This window comes from Dermacentor albipictus, chromosome 9 (assembly GCF_038994185.2).
Source record: "Dermacentor albipictus isolate Rhodes 1998 colony chromosome 9, USDA_Dalb.pri_finalv2, whole genome shotgun sequence".
NCBI lineage: Eukaryota > Metazoa > Arthropoda > Arachnida > Ixodida > Ixodidae > Dermacentor > Dermacentor albipictus.
The window spans coordinates 57,538,029-57,565,143 of NC_091829.1; the positions used below are offsets into that span (position 1 = coordinate 57,538,029).

Consider the following 27,115-nt stretch of genomic DNA (forward strand, 5'->3'; position numbering starts at 1 on the left):
AAGGTATTCTCCTTTACCTTTTATCCCCAATTCTTCCCAATCCAGGTCTCGGAATACTTCCTGTAAACACGCTGTGAATAGCATCGGAGAGATCGTGTCTCTCTACCTGACACCGTTCTTTATTGGGATTTTGTTGCTTTCTTTATGGAGGACTACAGTGGCTATGGAACCACTTTAGATATGTTTCAGTATTTTTACATACGGCTCGTCTACACCCTGATTCCGTAATGCCTCCATGACTGCTGAGGTTTCGACCGAATCAAACGCTTTCTCGTAATAAATGAAAGCTATATATATGGGTTGGTTATATTCCGCACATTTCTCTACCACCTGATTCATAGTGTGTACTCATAGTGACAAGGCCTTCATCCTAAGAATCAGTCGTGTTGATAATGTGTATACGGTCTATTGTTGAGTAGCCTTTACGAAACCCTGCCTGGTCCTCTGGTTGACAGAAGTCTAAGGTGTTGCTGTTTCTATTTGCGATTACCTTAGTAAATAATTTGTAGACAATGGACAGTAAGCTGATCATTCTATAATTTTTCAAGTCTTTGGTGTCCCCTTTCTTATGGATAATGTTGGCGTTCTTCCGAAATTCCGTTACGCTCGAAGTCACGAGGCATTTCGTATACAAGGTAGCCAGTTTTTCTAGAACAATCTGCCCACCACCCATCAACAAATATGCTGTTACCTGATCCTCCCCAGCTGCCTTCCCTCTTTGCATAGCTCCCAAGGCTTTCTATACTTCCTCCGGCCTTAATTGTGGGATGTGAAATTCTTCAAGACTATTCCCTCTTCCATTACCATCGTAGGTGCCATTGGCACAGTGCAAATCTCTATGGAACTCCACAGCCACTTGAGCTATCTTATCCATATTAGCAATGATATTGCCGGCATTGTCTTTTAGGCTGCACATCTGATTCTTGCCTATTCCTAGTTTCTTCTTCACTTCTCTTAGGTTTCCTGCTTTCCTAAGAGCATGCTCAATTCTATCCATATTATGCTTCCTTATGTCAGCTATCTTACGCTTCTTGTATAACTTGGGAAGTTCTGCCAGTTCTATTCTAGCTGTAGGATTAGAGGCTTTCATACATTGTCGTTTCTTGATAAGATCTTTCGTCTCCTGCGATAGCTTACCGGTATACTGGACATAGTAAAGTGTGAAGAAGTGGGCCGATCCCGAAGGTTGTGCCGTGCAAATTATGTGGGCCGCTCCTTTGGGTATGTACTCTCTCGAAATGGTCCCCTCATCCCGAAGGTAATGCAGCTTAAATATGTGCGCTTTTAGCGCGGGTTATGTACAATCTAATGATGTTGGAAGATCCCGAAGATGTAGTAGTGGAAAAAACAGACATACGATCCTCCAGCTTCCTTCAAGAGAGGCTTAACGCGATACAGTGCCGTGCACAGTGACACCGCCCCATCCTCACCTCTAACACCCCAAGGAGGATATTTTGTGTCTGTGTCATTTGAATGTTGAATTGCGTGGTAAATTAGCTTTTTTTTATTTCATAGGTTTGTAGCCGCTTTCGGCGTTGAGCCGTGCTTTTGGCTAACATGAGCATAGCATCGAATAGTAGTGCCGTAGCTAGCAATATATATTTAAACGGGAGTCTTCTCGTGAACGCTTACGCCATGTTAAAAGCATTGAAGCACGTGTAGGTAAGAAGACTCCCTAGATTGGTGCCGAATAGAGCACCGGACTGCGTAAAAGTGATTAAAGTTTACAATGCCAGCTCTTACATGCTTTCGTAGTAGTCGTAGGAGTTGTCGTGGGCCGTGGAGTAGGCCTTGGAGTAGGCTTTGGAGTAGGCCTTGGAGTAGGCCTCGGAGTGGGCATCGGAGTGGGCATCGGAGTGGGCATCGGAGTGGACATCGGAGTGGACATCGGAGTGGACATTGAAGTGCGCATCGGAGTGGGCATCGGAGTGGGCATCGGAGTGGGCCTCGGAGTGGGCCTCGGAGTGGGCCTCGGAGTCGGCCTCGGAGTCGGCCTCGGAGTCGGCCTCGGAGTCGGCTTCGGAGTGGGCATTGGTGTGGGCGTTGGGGTGGGCATTGGTGTGGGCCTCGGAGTGGGTCTCGGAGTGGGCCTTGGAGTGGGCCTTGGAGTTGGCTGTGGGGTCGGCGTTTGACTTGGCCTTGCTGCCTGCCCTGGAGTGGGCTTTGGTGTCGGTGGTAGAAAGGGAGGTGGTGTCGGTGGCGGAATGGGAGGTGGTTCCGCTCGTGGTATGGGAGCCGGCGTAGGTGTTCGAGTAGGCGTTGGAGTTGGGGTTGGCTTAGGACTGAGTACTGCAGGTGGGCCAATAACTGGTGGGGCTCCCGTTGGTTGCGCAGGTATTATTCGAGCAGCAGGGGTTGTTCCTGAAGAAATTACCTTTTATTCGAAACCGTTCGGTCAACAAAGAAGAGAGGAATTACACGGACTTAGGTACATTAAGTTTAAATTTCACATTTGCTATGTGTGACCATAGAGCGAGTTAGTTAAAGGTAATCAGTAATTTTAGGGAGGAACCTGGGGATATGGGGATTTTTCTCTCGAGCAACAACTGCTGCTTTAGATTATCTACCTGAACTGACCGAGTTGCAGTACTTAACACAGGTGGCAAGATATAACTCAGTAATTTGGAAAAAAAAGACGTGTGGTATATGCAGTATGTTTCCGCTATCTTGCCCTGAGTTTAAAAAGAAAGGAAATCTTTTCATGACGATGGAAATAGTTGCATCATTATTGTGTTCTTCGTTATTATTATTACATTTACAGGAAACACGATAATAGTTTTGGTGTTTGATCGCCTTCGAAACGACCATTTTCAAATGCTTTCAACACGCTCTATATTGAGCGGCTCTTCTGTCCGCGCTTTAAAAAGAAGCCTACGAAATAATAAATTGTATTACGTTACAAAACGTGGGCGCGCAGCGACGACAATGCTATTTAATGAGCTGAGTACGAAAGTAAACATGCTGCTCTAGAGCATCACCTATCACATCGCATCGCCTTTGGAATTGTTTTAAATTACGTGGCGTGCGCCGATTTCTTGTCGAAAAACAACACGCACGCATGAACATGATCACGGCAAAGCGATTACGCGTGAAGGAGCAAACAAGTTAGCTAGAGCGATTTTATACTGCGTACCATTCCTTGCCTAATTCTTGGCACTTTGCGACAGGTACCTGGTTGCTAGTTATGTTCTTGCCTTGCCTTGGTAATAAAAAAATGAATATGTGACCACCGTTGGAATGCAACCTCATTCCTCTAGCAGAACCCGGTGCACTAACCATTGGGCGACGCTCGCTTTCTTCTTTCGTACCTTGTTCGGAAAAATACGTGCGTACGCACAAAGCAGGGAATTCAGTGCTGAAAAATTTAGTGAATCGTCTCGCTAGACTACTAATCTCAACAACTTCGAAGAGGTCATGAGGCACCAAACTGATAAGTTGCTGAAACCACTGTGGCGAACCAAGCATTAGTTTTAGGGTATCCTGCATACACGCAACACTTTCAATTAGGCATTGACTATGTAGATTTTTTATCTAGGCCGCTTTTCATAGACAGCTTTAGTTACACGTACGTAGAGGCTTTGCGTACGTAGAGCTTCTACGTGTGAGCAGTGCGCATGCGTGGAACGTAGCGGGCGCGCGCGCGTCTCACGGACGTACGTGAGATTCAATTCTTTGCGTGCGTTTCTCGCGCACGTAGACAGCTTCGTGCGGGAGTTCGGCAAGATCACGAACAAGCGATAGCGGGCCGCGCGCGCGCAGACGGCTCGCATCGAAACACGGCGACAGGATTGAATTGGCTACGGCCGTGTTCACATTTCCCGATAGATGGGGCTACGGGGTCCCTCTTGGCGTGCGTCGCGTACGTGTAGCTGAAAGCGTTTCAGATGGCGTGCACGTAAGGTACGTAGGCTTTTCACGTTTGCGTACGTGAAGCCTCTACGTACGTGTAACTAAAACTGTCTAATACCATCCATACACGTTTCCCACGCGGTACTTATACACAAAGGCATTATCATGTCATGTCATGCGTCAGCGCATGACGAGAAACTTGTATCGAAAGGTCTTTTCGGAAGTTTTTTTTAAGGTGAAAGCTTTAAGAGGCTGATATCCCGATAGTCTTGAAAACGCGGCGTGTGGTGCAGAAAGTCATGTGAGGTCGCCTTGCGTAGATACGCGCTCGTGCTACTGCTCGCGCGTTCGTCGTCGTTTTCTTCCACAGCTGGCTCGGATGCCGCTCATCACACGAAAATACAGGCAAAGTGTTAAAATAAAGGCAAAGATAGAGTTAGTTCAGGCACTCAAACCCATGACCTTCGCTGGGAGTCGAACCCTGGAGCTTACGTGGAAGTCTAATCCGTGATGTTTGGTGATTAGGCCAATATAATCAGGACAAAGGTAATTAATAAAGACTTCATTAGGGCACTGGAACCCGCGGCCTTTTCTGAGATTCGCATCCTTGGCCTTTGGTGAGTGTCGATTCCACTTCCTTTGACGTTAATTAGGGCGAACTTGATCAAGGCACAGTTCATTAAGGTAGTGTCGTTACTCCCTCATCAGAACAGGAATTGGCATCCCTGGTGCAGTATCCGCCCACTCCCTCCCAAATTACTCATTCGATCAACGAATGGCCCTCAGCGCCCAACCGCTGTAGAGCACCTCACCAAGGCGGCGGTCAGACCCGTAACGCAACCAAAGCTGCTAAGGATCTCTAGACTCGGACAGGCCGCCAATGGAAGCTGACCCTGGCAGCGTCTGACACCCGAACTTTCTCGAGTGAAGCTAGTGAGGAACTATCGGACATTGTTGGGTATGTCATCGGTCTTCGTGAGGTTAGAACTGGTGAGGTTTGAAGAACTGGCAATAGCCATGTCCGTTTCTATAGAGGACTTCGAGGTAAGAAGCAGTACGGAGTACGATTCCTAATCCATGAAGATATAGCGGGCAACATTGACGAATTTACAGCAATAATCGGCGAGTGTCGGTAGACGTAATAAAACCTTATGTTTTTCACCGAATGAAACAAGCTGCACCGGCTAGTTCTTTCCTTTGTAGTGTTTCCGCAGTATACAGGGTGCCACATAATTACTGGCGCACATCTTTATCGATAATTTTGTATTTTATTGTAAACATATCTTCACATCATTTTTTTTAACAATAATAATAATACTTTATGCCACAAAGTCACAAAAAAGCAGCGTACATAACAGGCCTGCCAAAGCCATACAGGGCATGAGCGGCAGTGTCTGGCAGGCAGCGGAACAAGCAATTATTCAATTGAGATGTACTTTTCACATTTAAAGTAGTATATGAGAAAAAAAAGCAAAAAAAAAAACTAATGATTCCCTGAGGCGACTAGTCAATTTGCCTGAGTGCCTTTTTTAACTTGTATTTTGTTCGAGCGCGGGAGGCGGTTTGAGACAATTTGTTAAAATATACAGGAACATAGTATACTCGTATTCTCCTGCCATATCTTGTACAACGCCTGGTTACGAGGTAAAGATTCTTAGGGCGCAAACAACGTGAGGGAACGTACATCACCCTGAAATTACTTTCCCAGAAGTGTTTTAGCACAACAGTTTCGTCAGTTTCAACAGTTTCGTCAACCATTTTTTAAATCTGCCATATTTTCGATAGTGTTTTATATCGAAGCTACATATGACTAGCATCCCGGCATTTCCTCCAATTCGTCGAGAGAAAACTCAGCCAATCAGAGCAGAAGGTGCGCTCCGCATGTTCCGCTGAGTTATCTGCAGCACCACGAGATGGCGCTCGCCTCCGTGCATCTGCGGCAGCGGCGCCGTCGGCCGTGCACAGGAAAGAAAAATAAAGAAGCTGAACGCTCGCCTTCGCGCATAGCGTTCTCCGCAAGTGCTTCCCTGTGAAAACTTCGCTCTCATAAGCTGCAGTTGCTGGGAAGCTGTAACTGTGGCACACGAAGCAGGTATTGATGCCCCTACGCTTTCATATCTATAAAAGAACCCGCCTAGCAAATGATTTAATTTGTGTTGTCATAGCGTTATGGGGAGGCCAGGTGCACTTAGGACTCCCGAAGAGCGGTGCGAAAACCTTGAGCGACAACAGTAATAGCAATGTCAACATGCGCAACGGCATTTTGCTCAGGCTCGGCAGGACTAATAACAAGGCTACGTCACGTTGGCCTATTGGATCAGGTGATACCGCAGCTTGGCTGTCCAGCGACCTTCTGAGAATGCATTCGAGCCCATTTTTGTTATGGTTTATTTATTTTTGGCAGAATGGAACGCCTTCCTTCACTCCCATCCGCAATGTCGTCATTGAGCGAGGCCGGGCACTCCTTCTGAGGTGGAAAAAATATTCTAACAATTCACCGCAAGGTTCCCCATTGCGCTCTCAAATGTGGCACTCGTAGCGACATAACCGCAATGGTCGTCCTGTCTCCGCTGCTTAGAATAATAGAATTGTGATGAAGAGAATCGAATGCCAACAGCGGAGAATCATCAAACGCTGGCCTTGGAGATCAGCGTGTGTTGCAGCAATGAGATAAGCGCTGTCAAAGGATCTGAAGGTTTCCTACTTTAAGCTCCAGAGAAGACATGGACTGACAGAGGTGCAAAGAATGTGTAGACGGGGAAAGTATGGCCTGCTGTTTGCACGGGCCTCGAATGGGGAACACTTGGTAGCTGTTTTCACCGATGAGAAAACTTTCAGGTTAGAGGGCCGTAGCGACATTCATAACACCAGTCGCAGATGCAGTCAGATGAACAGATTTAAGGAACTGGCATGCGGTAACTGTCGTGGTTTGAGCTGAGTTGAACAGCTGGCCGCATTCCTCTTGTCCTTGTGGCGAAAGGCGCAATGATTCATGCTCACACCCACTTTAAGGATACTGTAGAGACTGCTTCGCTGGCCCTCATCCCTGTCCCCCCTTTGGGCAGTGGCCTTTTTTTTGCATCGCAGGACAGCACCCCAGTACAAGAATCGAAGCGTAAGTCACACCAGAGTACTTGTGTCTATACCCTCCCACCCGACGTCTTTTCAGCTGGATAGTGTCCGGCAAGCAACCCTCAACCCTCACACCGAGTGAAGTGTGCGCAGGCTATTCTTTTAAAAAGGGGGACGCGCCCTTCAGTTTACCAGCATGGTTGCCCTGAAAGAATCGGTAAAGCCAGCATAGAAAAAAAAATTTGCTTGTGGATTCTTGCGGGTCGTGATGGAAGCGTTACCCAGGGCGTTTAGAGGCCCTGATCACGTCGAAGAGTGGAGGGATTGCATAAATTCTTCGGGGCTGTATTCCTAATTTACTTGGTTAATGAGCTACAAACAGTTTCCTAAGAATGTTCTTTAATTTGCTAGCAAAATTTAGGCATAAGCCTTGCGGCGGTATTTGTGGCGCACCCTGTATATACTTAGGCTGCGATAGCACGTACAGTGCTCTCGTTTGAAAGCAAGCCAGCCAGCTCTAATGAAAGGCTCGGCGCTTTCAGCTCGAGCCCCTTTGTCGCCTTCTTTCCGTGTGCCAGTACGCGTTCTGTGATGCCGAGTTGGACTAGGCTGTCTACGTGACTAGCCCACTTTACTATGTGCTCTCCTCGTGGCACGCATGCAGAAATTATGTGGCATGCTACAGACATCATTATCACCCAAGTTGATCATTAGTTAATAGTTGTTCGCCGGAGTACAAATGCTATCGTCGTTTTACATACAGAACGTGAGAAAGCCATAGATACTAACATATTCATAGCACGTACTCGCTGACGAAGTCGCAATCTGTATTTCTCTCCTTTACCTAGTCCACTGCCTATGTATAAGCGGACAATTATCATGACCTCAGCTCGCGTAGGGCGTGGGTAGATAATGGTGTTGCTGGCGTACGATCGTTTTCAACGTGGTCGTCAGTCATCGCGCTGCATTCGTCACAGACACGCATGCTCGCCAACCATCCATACCCTGTTTACAGAGGCTTTGTTGCCACCTGATACCGCATTACGTAACATAAACTAACAACGTTGTTTTACCATGTAGCCGCAAAACTGATTGTCATAACATTCATTCCCACAGTGCTTCGGATCTGCACAATATTTTTTTTTCCTTTCGGTACAAATTGATAGAATTACAAGCATCAGGATGAGCTAACGGATGTAACGTCTATGTGTAAGCACGTCTGAGCTAATCAAGCGCGACGCGCTGCGGAGGGTGACGCGCTAGAGGCGAGATGTTTCCTTTGTCACAGAGTCGTAGCTGTGCGCTGGCGCGTAGTCACGTGCTTTACTTTTATATTTCGCGCGTTCTCTTTAACATGCGGTTTACGAGATGAAGTGCCAGCCAGTCCTGATATTGGACATGCCTTGAGTACGTGTGTGGCCGCCTACGAATGATGGGGTTTGTTTCATCATCATCATCATCAGCCTGGTCACGCCCACTGCAGGGCAAAGGCCTCTCTCATATTTCTCCAACAAGCCCGGTCATGTACTAATTGTGGCCATGCCGTCCCCGCAAACTTCTTAATCTCATCCGCCCACCTAACTTTCTGCCGCCCCCTGCTACGCTTCTCTTCCCTTGGAATCCAGTCCGTAACCCTTAATGACCATCGGTTATCTTCCCTCCTCATTACATGTCTTGCCCATGCCCATTTCTTTTTCTTGATTTCAACTAAGATGTCATTAACTCGCGTTTGTTCCCTCACCCAATCTGCTCTTTTCTTATCCCTTAACGTTACACCTATCATTCTTCTTTCCATAGCTCGTTGCGTCGTCCTCAATTTGAGTAGAACCCTTTTCGTAAGCCTCCAGGTTTCTGCCCCGTAGGTGAGTACTGGTAAGACACAGCTATTACACACTTTTCTCTTGAGGGATAATGGCAACTTGCTGTTCATGATCTGAGAATGCCTGCCAAACGCACCCCAGCCCATTCTTATTCTTCTGATTATTTCCGTCTCATGATCCGGATCCGCAGTCACTACCTGCCCTAAATAGATGTATTCCCTTACGACTTCCAGTGCCTCGCTGCCTATTGTAAATTGCTGTTCTCTTCCGAGACTGTTAAACATTACTTTAGTTTTCTGCAGATTAATTTTTAGACCCACTCTTCTGCTTTGCCTCTCGAGGTCAGTGAGCATGCATTGCAGTTGGTCCCCTGAGTTACTAAGCAAGGCAATATCATCAGCGAATCGCAAGTAACTAAGGTATTCTCTATTAACTTTTATCCCCATTTCTTCCCAATCCAGGTCTCTGAATACCTCCTGTAAACACGCTGTGAATAGCATTGGAGAGATCGTATCTCCCTGCCTGACGCCTTTCTTTATTGAGATTTTGTTGCTTTCTTTATGGAGGACTACGGTGGCTGTGGAGCCGCTATAGATATCTTTCAGTATCTTTACATACGACTCGTCTACACCCTGATTCCGTAATGCCTGCATGACTGCTGAGGTTTCGACAGAATCAAATGCTTTTTCGTAATCAATGAAAGCTATATATAAGGGTTGGTTATATTCCGCACATTTCTCTACAACCTGATTGATAGTGTGAATATGGCCTATTGTTGAGTAGCCTTTACGGAATCCTGCCTGGTCCTTTGGTTGACAGAAGTCTAAGGTGTTCCTGATTCTATTTGCGATTACCTTAGTAAATACTTTGTAGGCAACAGACAGCAAGCTTATCGGTCTATAATTTTTCAAGTCTTTGGCGTCCCCTTTCTTGTGGATTAGGATTATGTTAGCGTTTTTCCAAGATTCCGGTACGCTCGACGTTATGAGGCATTGCGTATACAGGGTGGCCAGTTTTCTAGAACAATCTGCCCACCATCCTTCAAAAAATCTGCTGTTACCTGATCCTCCCCAGCTGCCTTCCCCCTTTGCATATCTCCCAATGCTTTCTTTACTTCTTCCGGCGTTACCTGTGGGATTTCGAATTCGTCTAGACTATTTTCTCTTCCATTGTCGTCGTGGGTGCTACTGGTACTGTATAAATCTCTATAGAACTCCTCAGCCACTTGAACTATCTCATCCATATTAGTAATGATATTGCCGGCTTTGTCTCTTAACGCATACATCTGATTCTTGCCAATTCCCAGTTTTTCTTCACTGTTTTTAGGCTTCCTCCGTTCCTGAGAGCATGTTCAATTCTATCCATATTATACTTCCTTATGTCAGCTGTCTTACGCTTGTTGATTAACTTCGAAAGTTCTGCCAGTTCTATTCTAGCTGTAGGGTTAGAGGCTTTCATACATTGGCGTTTCTTGATCAGATCTTTCGTCTCATGCGATAGTTTACTGGTATCCTGCCTAAGGGAGTTGCCACCGACTTCCATTGCACACTCCTTAATGATGCCCACAAGATTGTCGTTCATTGCTTCAACACTACGGTCCTCTTCTTGAGTTAAAGCCGAATACCTGTTCTGTAGCTTGATCTGGAATTCCTCTATTTTCCCTCTTACCGCTAACTCATTGATCGGCTTCTTATGTACCAGTTTCTTCCGTTCCCTTCTCAGGTCTAGGCTAATTCGAGTTCTTACCATCCTGTGGTCACTGCAGCGCACCTTGCCGAGCACGTCCACATCTTGTATGATGCCAGGGTTAGCGCAGAGTATGAAGTCTATTTCATTTCCAGTCTCGCCGTTCGGGCTCCTCCACGTCCACTTTCGGCTATCCCGCTTGCGGAAGAAGGTATTCATTATCCTCATATTATTCTGTTCCGCAAACTCTACTAATAACTCTCCCCTGATATTTCTAGTGCATATGCCATATTCCCCCATGGCCTTGTCTCCAGCCTGCTTCTTGCCTACCTTGGCATTAAAGTCGCCCATTAGTATGGTGTATTTAGTTTTCACTCTACCCATCGCCGATTCCACGTCTTCATAAAAGCTTTCGACTTCCTGGTCATCATGACTGGATGTAGGGGCGTAGGCCTGTACAATCTTCATTTTGTACCTCTTATTAAGTTTCACAACAATAATTGCCACTCTCTCGTTAATGCTATAGAATTCCTGTATGTTACCAGCTATATTCTTATTAATCAGGAATCCGACGCCTTGTTCTCTTCTCTCCGCTAAACCCCGGTAGCACAGGACGTGCCCGCTTTTTAGCACTGTGTATGCTTCTTTTGGCCTCCTAACTTCACTGAGCCCTATTATATCCCATTTACTGCCCTCTAATTCCTCCAATAGCACTGCTAGACTCGCCTCACTAGATAACGTTCTAGCGTTAAACGTTGCCAGGTTCATATTCCAATGGCGGCCTGTCCGGAGCCAGTGATTCTTAGCACCCTCTGCTGCGTGGCAGGTCTGACCGCCGCCATGGTGAGTTGCTTCACAGCTGCTGGGGACTGAGGGCCGCGGTTTGATTGTGTTGTTCATATATGAGGTTTTGGCCAAGTACTGCACCAGGGTGGCCAATCCTGCTCTGGTGAGGGAGTGCGTTACCGGTTCTGGTCACCGGGATCAGGCCACACTCCAGGCCTGTTTATGCAATTTTATCACCACGTGGTTTTTTTTTACACCGGTGGAAAATTGCCGGCAGCGGGATTCGAACCAGGAGCTCTTGCACGCGGGGCGGGTGTTCTACCTCTACGCCACCGCTGCACCCTGGGGGTTTGTTTATTTAGCATGTAAATATTTTCTTTCTGGCAGTTAGCCGAATGGATGCCGGCATTCATTTGAAACGCCAAAGTTGAAGTATTGGTGATATAAACACCATACCCCAGGGTGCAGCGTATACCAAATGAGCGTGAAGTTGAAGCGGAAACGGGCAGAAATGCGGTCACCGGATAAACAAGCAGGCGTGTGTACATATTCAAGAGACTTTTGTCTCGACTCCCTATACCGTTGTATGCTGGTTAATAACTGGTAAAAGAACTATTCAGAACATTCTTCTACCTGCCTCAGGATCAGCTGGTGAACTACCTGCGGTAGATGGGAATCCATCAAACCTCCGTCCTCTCAGCTGCCTCAGTTGTTTAAACTAGGCGCAACGCTACTTAGCCTTGCTTGTTTAACGACTTTTTAGGTACTCTTTCATGTTCAGGTTAAACATCTGCATTGACCATCGTTGACGCGAGCAGTTAAGCTGCCTTCTTTTTACGGTTCCTTTAGACAGCTGCTTTCTGAAAGGCATGTGCCAGTTTATACTGAATCGCGTTGTCACAAAGAATGTAAAAGCTTTTGTCAGCATCTTTGTATGGTAAAATAACTGATTTATATTTTTCGTGCATATTATTTCGCTCGCGGTAGGGGTACGTCCTGCTGTTTTATCTGCAGGTAAAGCGATATTCATTTTTTTTATTCTAGCTATGCTAAATATCTAATAATCACTGTACTTGAAAGTTTCATTTCTGCGTGAATTTGTTTTTTCAGTGACTGTTTTTCCCTTTACTAATGAAAGAAAGACGAAAGAATGAAGAAGACAAAAGATCTGATCAAGAAACGCCAATGTATGAAAGCCTCTAACCCTACAGCTAGAATAGAACTGGCAGAACTTTCGAAGCTAATCAACAAGCGTAAGACAGCTGACATAAGGAAGTATAATATGGATAGAATTGAACATGCTCTGAGGAACGGAGGAAGCCTAAAACAGTGAAGAAGAAACTAGGAATTGGCAAGAATCAGATGTATGCGTTAAGAGACAAAGCCGGCAATATCATTACTAATATGGATTAGATAGTACAAGTGGCTGAGGAGTTCTATAGAGATTTGTACAGTACCAGTGCCAACCACAACGATAATGGAAGAGAAAGTAGTCTAGAGGAATTCGAAATCCGACAGGTAACTCCGGAAGAAGTAAAGAAAGCCTTGGGAGATATGCAAAGGGGGAAGGCAGCTGGGGAGGATCAGGTAACAGCAGATTTGTTGAAGGATGGTGGGCAGATTGTTCTAGAGAAACTGGCCACCCTGTATACGCAATGCCTCATAACGTCGAGCGTACCGGAATCTTGGAAAAACGCTAACATAATCCTAATCCATAAGAAAGGGGACGCCAAAGACTTGAAAAATTATAGACCGATAAGCTTGCTGTCTGTTGCCTACAAAGTATTTACTAAGGTAATCGCAAATAGAATCAGGAACACCTTAGACTTCTGTCAAGCAAAAGACCAGGCAGGATTCCGTAAAGGCTACTCAACAATAGATCATATTCACACTATCAATCAGGTAATAGAGAAATGTGCGGAATATAACCAACCCTTATATATAGCTTTCATTGATTACGAGAAAGCATTTGATTCTGTCGAAACCTCAGCAGTCATGGAGGCATTACGGAATCAGGGTGTAGACGAGCCATATGTAAAAATACTGAAAAATATCTATAGTGGCTCCACAGCCACCATAGTCCTCCATAAAGAAAGCAACAAAATCCTAATAAAGAAAGGCGTCAGGCAGGGAGATACGATCTCTCCAATGCTATGCACAGCGTGTTTACAGGAGGTTTTCAGAGACCTGGATCGGGAAGAAATGGGGATAAAAGTTAATGGAGAATACCTCAGTAACTTGCGATTCGCTGATGACATTGCCTTGCTTAGTAACTCAGGGGACCAACTGCGATGCATGCTCACTGACCTGGAGAGGCAAAGTGGAAGAGTGGGTCTAAAAATTAATCTGCAGAAAACTAAAGTAATGTTTAACACTCTCGGAAGAGAACAGCCGTTTACAATAGGCAGCGAGGCACTGGAAGTCGTAAGGGAATACATCTACTTAGGGCAGGTAGTGACTGCGGATCCGGATCATGAGACAGAAATAATCAGAAGAATAAGAATGGGCTGGGGTGCGTTTGGCAGGCATTCTCAGATCATGAACAGCAGGTTGCCATTATCCCTCAAGAGAAAAGTGTATAATAGCTGTGTCTTACCAGTACTCACCTACGGGGCAGAAACCTGGGGGCTTACGAAAAGGGTTCTACTCAAATTGAGGACGACGCGACGAGCTATGGAAAGAAGAATGATAGGTGTAACGTTAAGGGATAAGAAAAGAGCAGATTGGGTGAGGGAACAAACGCGAGTTAATGACATCTTAGTTGAAATCAAGAAAAAGAAATGGGCATGGGCAGGACATGTAATGAGGAGGGAAGATAACCGATGGTCATTAAGGGTTACGGACTGGATTCCAAGGGAAGGGAAGCGTAGCAGGGGACGGCAGAAAGTTAGGTGGGCGGATGAGATTAAGAAGTTTGCAGGGACGGCATGGCCACAATTAGTACATGACCGGGGTTGTTGGAGAAATATGGGAGAGGCCTTTGCCCTGCAGTGGGCGTAACCAGGCTGATGATGATGATGATGAATGAAAGTTACAGGTATTTAGACCCCCTACCATTCATTGGATATGCGTCTGAGTACTTTTCCTTGTTTTTCTTTCCTTCATCTAAAAAGTACGAATAAATTTGAAGCGCAAGATGACGAACACTCACCGGGTGTCCGAGCTGTATGTGGTGGCAATGGCACACCTGGTGGCAGCGAGTCTCCTCCTCCACCTCCACCACCGCCGCCACCACCTCCTCCACCGCCGCCACCACCGCCGCTGCCACCAGAAACGTCCGCTTCTTCCGGCTCTTCAGCTGCACACAGAGGAAGAATGTGAAGTCAACGAAAAGTATGGAACCGTATCTTTGTACCCTATCTTTGTCGAGTGCGCGTTAATTGTCACGCTACGACCTGTACTAAAAAAAAAAGACCATCCAAGACGTTTAGATTTTCGCTTCGTGTAAGGCAGATGGGAAGAGTAGCAGCAAAGTGGCAGGTTGGGTGAGTTGTGTAATGCTGTTAGTTGAAAGAGCGCACGCGGTATTAAAGACACGGGAAGAAGTATAAGGAACAATTGCTTGTCCTGGTAAGTCACGGGACAAGTGCACGCGTAAATTGGTTGTCCTCAAAAGACGCGGGACAGGTGCACGGGACCATTTCTTGTCCTCGAAAGACACGTCACACGTAGGCGGTATAATCGCTTGTCCTGTATACGCTTTCTTTTTCCACATCTTTCGGCCTTTCTTTCTCCGAGGTTCATTCCCTCCGAGTTGGAACTGTAATCATCGTAATTGAGTTGTCCTAAATTTAGAAATTTTCAACATAGTTTCCTTAACAAGCGACAGCCTAAACAAGAAGTTGTAAGGCGATTCAACCTCCAGCTGTAGTTCAAGAAAGACTGCCTTCTTGAGGGAGTTGGAGGTTAAATAGGGGCGGAGTCAGTGCTCACGGCACTCTGTCACGTCACCGCTAGACTGAGGAGAGTAGGAAGAGTTTTGGACGGTGCATATGTTTTTTTTTGCAGCAGTATTTTAAGGATGGGTTCTCAGTTGGACGTATGACGATATGTCAATTATTTTAAATAATTTCAGGAGATCTGCATAAGAAAACAGGCACTGCAATATGATGCACTCTGTTGTATGGGAAGAGCGTCCGTTGTGTAATGGCTTCAATATCGGGCTTGTGTGCTAGAGGTCCGCTTTGGAAATCCGGCCGTCGGGCAATTTTCTTATTTTTTGAAGCTGGCAGTTTGGCTCGAAGGGCGAAACATTGACGGAAAGAACGCGCAGTTTCACCGGAAAGGCGAATAATCGATTGTGATAGCGAATTAGTAGGCAACTATAAGAAGTAAGGATAGTAGTTTTATTGACCGCATAAGCTTGGAAGCATTCGCTTCCTAACTGATCTAACAAGCATGACGTTATCACGCACAAGCAAACATGAACACATCGCACTCGATGGGCGCGGACACTCGCTATGAAAACGCTGGTGTGAGCAAAAGTGGCAGCTGTAGCGAGTGCGCTGACCTTCTTGCGGTCTATCACTCCAACGCAAGAGCTAGCGCGCTCAAAGGTATGAGCCGCCTGCAGATCCCTTTCAAGGTGCGGCACACGCGACCATGCAAAGTACGCACTTCTCGGCGGAGTCGAACCCCCCTGCCACCGTGCCTGCCGCGCTGCCTCCCTACCTTCCTCCATATCGCGCGCGAGATTGAACCTCGACCGTCATTTGCTTCCGGAGCACAACGCCGCCCCCCGCTCCCCGCCTCCCACCCGTCGACGTCCTTCCGCGCGACGGAAGACAGCGCGTTGTCTCCCCGCATTCTTCCTTCGCGCGCGCCAGATTGAGCCGCGATAGTCGGCTTACCCCGCGTGCTTTCACTCGCACACACAGCATACGACGCGCGGCGACGGTGTTATCGCTCTTGGAGTGCATAGGGAAAACACCCCGGCGACATCGACGTTGACGGCGAAAATGCGCCCGGAGTGTCCATGTAATCGCTTCACAATAATGACAAAGCTGAGCGCTGTGCTTGGACTGCCCGGATGGTTTTCACTTCATACGCTGGTGCGCCATCTCGGCCCGGCGCGGCACTTCGTTCAGTTGCTGCTGGATAGGAGTAACGGCGCCTTGTTAGCTAAAAACGAAACGTCTCACAGAAGGTTGGCATGACTATTAGCTACGCCAGTGGTGTCGGAGGCGTCGCACGTAAATGGTGCTCTCGGTGAGAGCGACGGGCAGGGAGAAAAATTTAGTTGGGAGAACAAGTCTCACATTCTTCGGTATACCTGCTACGCCTTGATTTAGATAATATAGATATTTCGTTGAGGACGTCGCTGAAGCAGTCGCTCACACATATATTCCTTTCAATGGCAATCTTTCCAGGCATTCGCAGTCATCAGCGATTCTGAAGGACATCCATGGCTGCCTGCCATTCCACTGTGATTGCGCGTACGAATTTGCTTTTCACTTACCATCCGTTGATCCCAGCAACAGGTACCCCAAGAAGGCGGCAAGAAGGAGGAAGCAGCATATACCGATGACAGCAGCGATGATCGCCGGTGTTTGGGAATTCTCGCTGGAAGTTTGGATGGTAGTTTCCGAATTCACAATCAGCAGTGCGCGAAAAACAATGCCACTAAGACGCTTCAGGCGATAAACATAACCGTGGCCGAAGGGGCGATCGCATAGCGATACTTCGTGCACACTGTAGGACGAAGGCCACTCACAGTTACCCTTTCTTATGTCTGCGTCTTGTGTCAGACGACGCTGTCTTGTGCCTTCAAACTTATCACACCGCGCAATTCTCTGCTATCCACCGTAGCGCTGCCCTTCGTTACTGTTTCTCTATTCAGACACAGCTGATCTGTTCTATACATTGAACGATTTGCGCTGCGTTTGTTTGGTTCTCCTTTAGCTGAGCAGAAAGAACTGTTATCGTCTACCCCCGTTTGTTGTCCTGAATGTGAGCTCTCCTCCCGCCTGCCCTTTCATAATCCACTCTCCCTCATTATTAATTTTTATTCTTCTAGACGTCAACTCCTCCCTCAATATCGTCTGAAATTTTCATAAGAACATCTGCTTTTTCGTCGCCCACGTGTCACCAAGTTTTGTTATCTTACGAGTTATAGGCGCACGGGTCAATGCCAGAAAATAAAAAATATCTGTGTATGTACATTTGAAGGATATTAGTCAGCTGCCTGACACAGTTACAAAAAAAGAAATATTGCTAACATTTCTGAGTTATTATCGTAACTTTTGGAGAACACATAACTTAGCCGCATGTATATTCAGGGGAAATACTTCAATATTTTCTTCGTAAACTGATTTTATAAGCCGTGTCATGCTTCGATTCAAAGTATAACCATAGAAGAGGAACTGTGTCAGTGAACTGTTGTGATCACGCATTAAAAATTAAAAAAATCAGTAGTGAACCATAATTATAGTAAATGATAAGATACTTGTGTGAACCGGATCACCACAAGAAAGGCTAGGTTGGGGCCAAACTGTTGCGCCAGCTGTGGTTGCCTCTGTGAAACGGAAAAAGATCTAAAAGGCTACGCCGTTGCTGGCTGTTTTCATTTTTTTTTAATATAAAATGAAGTTTTAGAAACCAAACTTGGCATGTAGCACAATTCCACTTCTTCATGTTTGTCACTTAGAGGAGGACAATGTCTTCCCGGGAAATCGAAATGAATATCTAATAACCCTGTTTCGCTCGTTCACATTTAAATTATTACTTAGCAGTAAATACTGCAAATGATGAATTGTAGCTGGTGACTTCAAACGTCATATATGCTAAGGTCAAATTATGAGCATGACATCAGTTTCTACGTGTGTTTTCCAAAAGTGTGGGATGAAGTGCATTTTTGTTCCACTAATTTTTGCATAAAGGCGTTTCATTAAAAAGTACAAGGAGAAGTAGTGAATATTGATAGTGAAATTGACTGCTCTTATCTGAAGACTGGTGCTAGTTTCAAAATTCGAAACCAAGTCAATCTGCCTTGAAATCACTGGCTTCAATTTGTCGGTTACTTAAGGAATTAATAAGTGAAATTTTTGTTTATTTGTCAGGTATGAATTTTGTTTTCAGTAGAATCTCCAACTCCCTGTATAATCAAGCTCAATGAATAGATATCTGCTATATGGTATAGGCGATTTCGAAAAATCCTGTTAACCTCCAAAAAAGAAGAAGTTGCACTTTGCCTCTAAAGGCACAGCGTAGATAGTAATAGCTCAGCATTCGACAACCACACATAGTGAGGTTCGCAGTTTTATTCGTTACACCTCGCAGAAATTGCCGTAAGATTCGCTGATTCAATTACCACGCATGGTGTCATGTGCGCACAGGCAAACGTGAACAGAGCTTGCTCGATGAGCACGAACACTCGCTGTCACAGTGCAGGCGTGATAAGCGAATACAGAGCGGGATCGAACGCTTGTGCTGCGTCTCTCCTCAACACGCCTGTGCAATTTGAGAAAACGCGATCTCTAGCTTTACGTGTGCTAGAGTGCGCATATGCTGTCACTGTGATCTTGGCTCGCCAAGGCTTTGCACCCGCCGAGGATGACCTCCAAGATAGGGCGCGGGTGGTTTATCTTAGAGCGCGCGTCATTGCGGGTGCTACTAGCCAAATCGTTTTCTATTTCTCGCTGTCATGAAACAGCAGGCTCTGGTTATGAGGACATGATCATTGCTCGGGCATGACAGCTGATCTTGAGAACGAAACTTCTAGAAGGATAAAAATGGGTTGCAGCACATACGTTAGGTATTGCTCAGTAATGACCACGATCTTACATTGTGCTTGAAAAGAAATTTCTGCAATCCTTGCTTTCTACGATTGGTTACATGAGAGGAGAAGGCGGGAGGTTAACAAAGAAACACGAGAACTTAGGAGACCGCGCGGATTGCTATGGAACAAAACGTAATACGTTTGATGCTAAGAGGCGGGAATTCAACGGTGTAGATTAGAGGGGAAAAGGGGGTAGCCGATATTATATTTGACATTAGGGGCACGTATAATTTTGCAAGACATGAGTAGGACAAGGTGAGCGATGCTTTAATACAATTAGAGAATGTCTGTTATGGAAAGAGGAGCTTAGTGGGAAAAAGTAGGAGATTTGCAGAGATGAGATTGCGTCCGATGGGACAGGACAAGGGTAAATGTATATCTCTGGGGGAGGACTTCATACTGCAGAGGACATAAATTCGCTTAAGCTAGGAGATGTTTAAGCAGCCCAGCCATGTATTTTTGATTAGAGCAATGTTACCATAGGATGAGTATCGTAAGTTTATTCATTCAAGGTCAAATGAATTATTCTGGCACGGGAACTAGGAGGCGCATCTTATTTTATTCCTATTCATAAGGTGTTCTTGTATGAAAACTGCCATACCACCCAGCTCCTTTAGTACAACCGGTATAAAGCTGTCGGTATTCAACTAGACAATCCGTCCCAAAGGAACAAATTACGCCAGCATTGAAAGAACTGAAATAATCCTCGCAGTGCGGTTGTTTCTCAGCATAGTAGCTAATGTTTAGTACCTGCTGGCGCCAGCATATTCTCTCAAGTGCATTCTAAAGGTTTTCACGGGATGGTTTTAAAGGAAATTTTGATGGTCGAGCAATGTGTGGTAAGATTACAAGTTACTTAAAAATAAGGCTTTATGTTTAATTTAGAATGACTATTGTGTCAGACTATGAGTAGTACGACAGCGTTCGAAACACTGCATGCCTGTTTTCGGGCTCTGCAGCTCCATTCATAGAAAAAGGAAACGTTTGGACTCAACAAGTCCTAAGCTATATATATGGACTTACGGGTCAGAAGCTGGAAATAACAATTATGAAAACTGTGAGTATATAAGTGTATTTTAAATTCTCATTAACGGAGATAGTAAACAGTCGTGCATTCACACAGTAATTATTATATAAGTTTTGTTTTATATTGCATGAATTGTACTGAAGTCATGTATACTGAATGCGTACTGAGTGAGCATTCCTCCTCTTGATTCGCCGTTACCCCATGCTACCTTTCGACACCATTCTGCCTGCTAGCCTGAATCCCACTTGCGAGTACGCCCGCGAAGCCATACTCAAAGCTCAAGAAGCGCGCCATATTGCCCGACATCGACTTGTGGAGTCGCAGGACAGTCAGCGGCGCTTATATGACGCCCGCCATCGTGACGTCCATCACACACCGGCCACCCTGGTTCTCCTTTGGTCGCCGTCGCGACGCGTTGGCCTCTTGGAGAAGCTACTTTCACGCTACTCTAACCCTTACCGTGTGTTACGTAAAGTAACTGACGTCACCTACGAAATCGCCCCTCTTGAGCCAACCGTGGTGCAGCATCGCTCCGACGTGGTGCATGTCGCGCGTCTTAAGTTGTATCATTCGCCCGCCTCCTAACCAGCACCGAGCTGCTGCTTCCACCGCCGGGGGTCATGTGACACGCTGGCGAAGAAGATGTCAGCTTGGTCGGAAGAAGACGACGCTCTGGACTTCGCGCGCTGTGTACCATCTTGTCAGCCGCTACGATTATTGTAAATATTCTGTAACTATACGTCTTACGGCTTTTAAACCTGTAAGAAAGAATATATATATATATATATATATATATATATATATATATATATATATATATATATATATATATATATATATATATATATATATATATAGATATATATATATATATATTACTTCTAGAAGTTTCGTCTTCGCTTTCTTGCATATTCTACGTCAGATCCTGCGTGCTGAACTTTGAAGAAACCCCTTATGTATATTTATATGCATTGGGCCACGACAACTACAAGCAATATACATCGCCTACGTGGTCGTGACATCGAAGCGTGAACATCTAACAGGGAGCATCTGCCCAGTTTCACGTTTGTATTTCGGCATAGCTTGCGAAAGGGGTATACTGAATGAGCGTACAATTGCATGAGATTAATCTTCAGACCTCTACTCCCCGCAGACAAACACTGCATGACATTAGGCGTGACACAACATGAAAGTAGACAAAGTTGCCGTTATGTTTGGTAGTATTGAACCCCTTACCGAAAGATTGACTTGAAAGAGCTAGCAATATGTGCCTTTTATCGGCACCTTTCCTTTTTTTTTGCAGTCATGCTTTTCTTAAATTTTGCGGCTTGCCTGTTCGATATATCGAATTGAATTAAGTTCGTTGGTTTTGCGTGCATAAACCACAATTTGATTAGCAGGCACGCCGTGGTGGAGGACTCGTGATTAATTTAACCTATCTAAATACATGTAAAAGGAGAATACGTTTTTCTCGGCAACCAGTGCACCAAACTTGACGTAGCTCGTTGCATTTAAAATTTAAAAAAACTCTAAATCTAGTGACGGTTGGTCTCGAAATTTTAAATTAGACCGTCATTTTTTTCATTAAAAATGGTCAAAAATCGAAAATTTTAAGAAAACGAAACTATTGATTTCCAACACTGTAACTCCACCATGAAAAACGATAACATAATTCAGTTTATTGCACCTAATAGTACATCTAAAGTGGACAAAATTGATATGTTAGACATGAAACTCAAAAAAGTTTGTAATATGGGAATACAGCTTTTGCAGAACCCTTGTACACAACGTAATAAATTCACGTAAGATACAAATTGACATATCGAATTTGTTCGCTCTGAGTGTTCTAATAGATAACGTTTACAGAACCGTGACATCTGTTCTTGATCCACAGCTATTAGGCAGTGAACTTCGTGCTTCTATATTTTTCGAACTTTCGAATTGTTGAAAATCATTGTAACGAATTTCAGGCCGCAACTCGAAATTCCGCATCCAACAGTCACTAGAATTTAATGTTCTCTTTTAAATGCAACAAATTCATTAAAATCGGTCTAGGAGTTATTTCAGAAAAGCGTTTTTGCGTTTTACATGTATCTGAATAGGCCGCGTCGGAGTTTCGCCCGAGCTAAAGCTTCCTTTTAACGTGCCTCGAATGACTACTTGCAAAGAAGCTCACTTGTATATTCTGTAAATATATTTAGGCAGTTTTCCTTCCTTAGTTTCGACAACATGTGAGCTTGTTGTCTTTTCTTTCGTTACCCATTGACACACCCTACTCCCTATATCCGTTTTTCATCCACGTAAATTTCGTTTTATGCGAAGCATATTACGAGGGCTCAACCCAGCTCCTCAGGCGCGGCGGTGACCATGAAATCACGTGACACCGTGACGTCACGACAGAGGAGAAGTGGCTTTGGCTCAACTCTTGCAAGACGGGCTGGGTGGGAATCGAACCAGGGTCTCCGGAGTGTGGGACGGAGACGCTACCACTGAGCCACGAGTACAACGCTTCAAAGCGGTACAAAAGCGCCTCTAGTGAATGCGGTGTTGCCTTAGAAACGCGCTGTTTCTAAGGCGTGCGTCTCTTGCTCAGGCGCACATTTCGTTGCCGCGCCGAACGCTGCTTTGCTCGACGCGCACCGCGTCCAATGCGGGGCGCGTAGTCGCTGCCCTGTAGCCCATTGTCTTACACCCCTTGGCGGGTCGACGGGAACGCTGTCGCGTTCCACTCTTGAAGGCGAAGAAGTAATGCATGAGTTGTTTCTTCGTCTAGCCGAACCAAATATAGCCAAGCAACAGCAGTTCACCAGGCTAAACAGTGGTTCAACAACTAAAATAAAGGCTAGTATGCTTCGCATCCTGGGCTTAACCTTACCTAAGCCACAGCCATTTTTTGTACACGTCGTGCTTTTTGACTAACCGTTCGAGACCATGTATTTACTGCTTATTATTATTGATTTTTCATTCTCTTCATATCGATTTTCTGCCCTCACAGTTTGTAGAATGTTAAAAAATTGACTGCCTAGGTGTAGTAATAAAACTATATCTACCACTGACCTCGCTTCTTTGTTCTGATAAACTATCAACACTAATGTTTCCTTTTCAACATACCCAACGACATTTCCCGTCCCTCACATTGTTCTCGCCTAACATGTTATGTTTGTTATGTTGTTATGTGTGTTAACAAACCCTGCCGTAGGCAAGAAGCTGGCCTAGCCTAACAAAGTCTTCCTGTCAAGACGTTGGCTCCGAGCCGAGGCTTCCCTTGTTCGTACTACCTCTCGTCATACCGTTGTGGTTTGTGCCTCTATGAAAAGAGTGTTTGATAAATACACTGCGCGAAACTCACAGGATATTCCAGTGGAGGTCATGACTGCAAAACAAAAGAAGCACAAGGATGAAGGCATCAGAACGTTACTTCTTCGTCACTTCTACGTCATATGCGACTTCTGAGGATGGCACCAGCTTCGAGCTATGCACACTCGAACTCGCGGTGGAAATGCACTGCTGTGTCACGCAAAAAAAAGACCCTGCTTGACGCATTGAAGCACAAAAATAGCTGGAACGCCATTGTATTTCGTGGCATAACTGGAAAGTAATTATCTAGAAACTGGTGCCAGCGCGAGAATTCGCTACAAGTGAATGCAAGCTCGCCGGCTGCAATTCTTTAATTGCAATAAGTGCCGAAGAGTCATGAATTAAACAGTTAGCCAGTGTAACAATGTTAAATATTCAATAAGGCTAGCCTATTTCTCGCAGAAATGATGTCTGCCTCATCGATAAATCTATATCAAGTGTTAGAATTGCGCTGTCTACCACAAAAGTAAAAAAAAAAGAAATGGTGCACTGTAATTAAAAAACTGGTATGACTCGTGCCACCTGATATGCAATCGAAATTTTTTTATTCACATTTTTATTCATACATGTGTACAACGTGCCCACGAGATGTGACAAAATTAGGCAAGCGTTAGTGCCACCTGACAAAGTTCAACGTCCCGGGTGGTCCAGTGGATAGTCACCGGTTAAGAGATAAACGCATTCAGGTACTCGAGACAATGAGACATACAGTGATGTGGCATAATTATTGTACACATTTTTCAATGAAATCATAAATAGGTGAAATACATGCAGCATTGATTCCGAGCGGAGGCTCCCTTTGTTCGCCCGCTCTTTATCAATTTGTCTTCCTTCTTCGCGTTAACCCGTTGTCAGCAACAGACATAGCGGAATCTGATCTCCGAGGAAGTAAAAAAGAAAGGCATATTAGTAAAAATATGCGCGAGAATACATAAGACATATGAATAGAAAATAGTGAACGATACGCTATCTCAATGAACTAACGAACCTGCACCGTAAAATACCTTCCATCCTTAAAAATGAGCGCAGGTGTAAATCAATCTCTAACTTACACCCCACACCCAAAAGGTGTAAGCGTGTTTGCTATAGACCCATTTACACCCTTATTCATTTTTAACGTTGTAAATTATTTTACATAAATATTTTGAAAAGAAAGCGTTACCAGTTCCCAAGCTCCCAAATAGTTTTCAAGCATGGACACTGGTAGCAAGGCCTACGTTGGGATTAATCTCCTCGAGGGCGCACCCACAATACGCAGGTGACACGTGTTGGCTTGACGCAGTCGTCGGACAGGAACGCACGACAACGGCGGCGACGACGACGACGGCGTGAATGGCATGTTTTCGAGATCTCTAAACTGGTAAGCATATCGGAGTATTCACTAATTTAACATAATCGCCTTTGTTTTACAATCAGTTTTGTTTCTTTCTATGAGATTATTGGTTCATGACGCGACGCATAAGTCACGTGAGACAGCAGCGACAGGTGACGTTGCCGCTACCGCTGGTGCAGTTCTCGGCCACGCTGCTGCATCGGGCCTCAAAAAGCGAGCATGAGTGCATGAGGCTTCTTTGACCACGAAGGGAGGGAGAGACATTTCACAGTATTACACTCGTCTGCGCTCGCTTATGCAGGAAAGAACCTGCCGCGTAGGGCACTTCATCGAGGTGAATTAGTGTAGAAAGAACACCGAACTAGGTGCACCTATGGGACAAAATATCTGTGGTACAGGCGAAAAAAAAACGGACGCAGCTTGCACATGTCTTGGAACGTAGACCACTACCCCGCTGGGCCACCAGTTTGTGCGGAATTCTCATGTATCCTTGATTCGAAGAATCCCTTAGGCGGGCATAAGACGCATCTTTCTCAGTCGCGGTATCGCATTGGTGATCGACATAAAGAAGAAGAAGAAAGAAAGGCGTCGCCTTTAACAATAGTTCTTACCCGACGACTCAATCCCGGAGAGTTCGCCTGGAAATGCGAAAAAGGCAAAATCACGCCAGCAAAAATAAAAAATAAAAAATATCAGCGTCAAGGAAAATTGGATCAGCACTGATCCAAATAAAAGTAACAGCCAAATCTACAACATCGAGGCCAGTTTGTAAAACGCCGCAATTGGACGCCTAACACAGGAACTGCGAAGTACTATTACATTACCATTGAATGTTTGCTGCCTGTTCGTGTTACATTCAGACATTACAAAAAAAAAATAAAACTGTGACACCCAGCATGACTATTCAAAGAAGCATGCAAGCTTTCAATGTCAAAGGGTGCACGTAAATGAAAACTGGTTCCGTTAGGTCGATTCGGAGCTGCGCTGCGCCAATAGGCACGCCAACAAACGGGGCCTCAAACAAGGACGAAACCAAAGTGACTCAGAAAAGAGGCATGCGCTCGACGAGCAAACTCACCGCCTGAGACTGTTGACATCTCAGACATCTCAGCTGTAGAAAAAAAGGGAATCGCGCGTTAAGCACGTTCGAGCTCGTTACGGGCGATTTCATTCCGGAAGTGGCAGTGGCTACCGGGACTTACTCATGGCTGGACTGGATTATTCGCTCGAAGTCGGAGAACGGTCCAGGAACAGAGGCAGGGGATCTTCAGCAGGGGTGCACTGCGAAGAGTTAAAGCAAAGCGTATAAGATCGAGACCAGAACGCACGAGCAACAGCGCTCCTATAGCCCTCTGCACAGAAGTTGTTAAATTGTGTCCTGCAGCGCACGCACACACGCACGCACACGCAGACAAGCCCACATGCGTCGTCATTCACGACAATTTTCTCTATATTATGGCATTGGCCGGCACCAATCAAGACATTAGGGACTGGAAGCTATAACGAGGGTAAGCGGAGGTAAGCGGAGTCAGTTGTTTGCCGAGTGCACTTACAAGAAACTGCTTGCGGGTAGATAAGGGTAGCAAGGTCGGCACGACGTCTGGAAGTTCTGCCACGGCTCTAACGGTGAAACGAGACTGCCTAAGGCAAACGGGCTACATTTTTCCATGAGTGATATTTCCCCTGGCGCAGCACCGTTCGCACTTACCGAATTCACTCGCACAGCTTACGGGTTTCGGCAACACGCGATGCTATTGCAGCGCGACGTCTTGTTTCCCACGACCGGCGTGGGCAGCACTCGGGGCAGAGCGGAGGCCTACTTTCTTAGCGCTGGAAAATTCCGGACGTGAAAGGAGAAAAAGGCGACGTTAAGAGGTGGTGTGGCTCAGGGTGAGAGGTCGGCGCTTCCCGATGAGGGTACACGTTCGCTCGGCTGCGCACGTCACGGAAGGAACGAGACCCAACGGTCGGGGGCACGCAACGGTCGCGTGAAATGCACGCGCGGTGGCTGCCGTTAAAAGACGGCATCGGAAACTGTGGCCCATACCCACTGCGGGAGATCGGCCAAGAATCATTCTCAGCGTTGTCGCGTTTTGCTCCCTACGGTAGAGGGCAGTGATCGTTAGTTTTGATTCTTCCAAGTAGCGAATTTTTTCCCACAGTCGGGACCTGAGCAATGGGCAGATCGGCGATTGTGTCTTAACGGTGGAGTGAGCGTGAAATTCAAAGAGCTAGGGTTGTTTTGACAACTTTTCTTGATGTGATTGGGTTATCCTTTTTTACCAAATAAATTATACCTCTGTTCCATTCCAGCAATACATAGCAACCAATTTTCCGTGCTCTACTGTAAGTCTCTCAGTGAAATGGGCTGCTGAAGGCAAGGCTAACCAACCTCTTTTTGCGAAGAA

General features: G+C 45.7%; 2 protein-coding genes across 5 annotated transcripts in view; both read right to left on the reverse strand.

Annotated features, from left to right (window-relative positions):
* Nucleotides 1-2,337, reverse strand: part of LOC135921372 (uncharacterized) — a 49,313-nt gene extending 46,976 nt beyond the window's left edge. The window contains exon 1 of the mRNA XM_065455708.2: nucleotides 1,744-2,337. Coding sequence (XP_065311780.1) covers nucleotides 1,744-2,056 — 313 coding nt within the window. The 5' untranslated portion in view covers nucleotides 2,057-2,337. The remainder of the gene's footprint in view (nucleotides 1-1,743) is intronic.
* LOC135921374 (uncharacterized) lies at nucleotides 2,222-26,727 on the reverse strand. Of its 4 annotated transcripts, none has more exons than XM_065455713.1 (9): nucleotides 26,416-26,727; nucleotides 26,261-26,327; nucleotides 25,910-25,988; nucleotides 25,786-25,818; nucleotides 25,319-25,345; nucleotides 23,367-23,390; nucleotides 16,672-16,775; nucleotides 14,365-14,511; nucleotides 2,222-2,361 (listed from the first exon to the last, which is right to left on the reverse strand). In XM_065455713.1, exons 3-9 carry the CDS (start codon nucleotides 25,911-25,913, stop codon nucleotides 2,338-2,340), a joined length of 363 nt encoding a protein of 120 aa, XP_065311785.1. In that variant the 5' UTR covers nucleotides 25,914-25,988; nucleotides 26,261-26,327; nucleotides 26,416-26,727; the 3' UTR covers nucleotides 2,222-2,337. The 4 variants fall into 4 exon arrangements, with proteins under 4 accessions (XP_065311785.1, XP_065311784.1, XP_065311783.1 ...); XM_065455712.1 differs by having other exon boundaries at nucleotides 26,261-26,348; XM_065455711.1 differs by having other exon boundaries at nucleotides 26,261-26,362.
* Between the last annotated feature and the right edge of the window lie 388 nt (nucleotides 26,728-27,115).

Bases quoted from the DNA above. Each gene is read 5' to 3' on its own strand.
- LOC135921374 (XM_065455710.1), bottom strand. The intron at 16,776-23,366 runs GTGAGTTTCGCG...CCAAACTTCCAG, and splicing joins GACCTCCACTGGAATATCCT to CGAGAATTCCCAAACACCGG. The intron at 14,512-16,671 runs GTAAGTGAAAAG...CTCTGTGTGCAG, and splicing joins GTTGCTGGGATCAACGGATG to CTGAAGAGCCGGAAGAAGCG.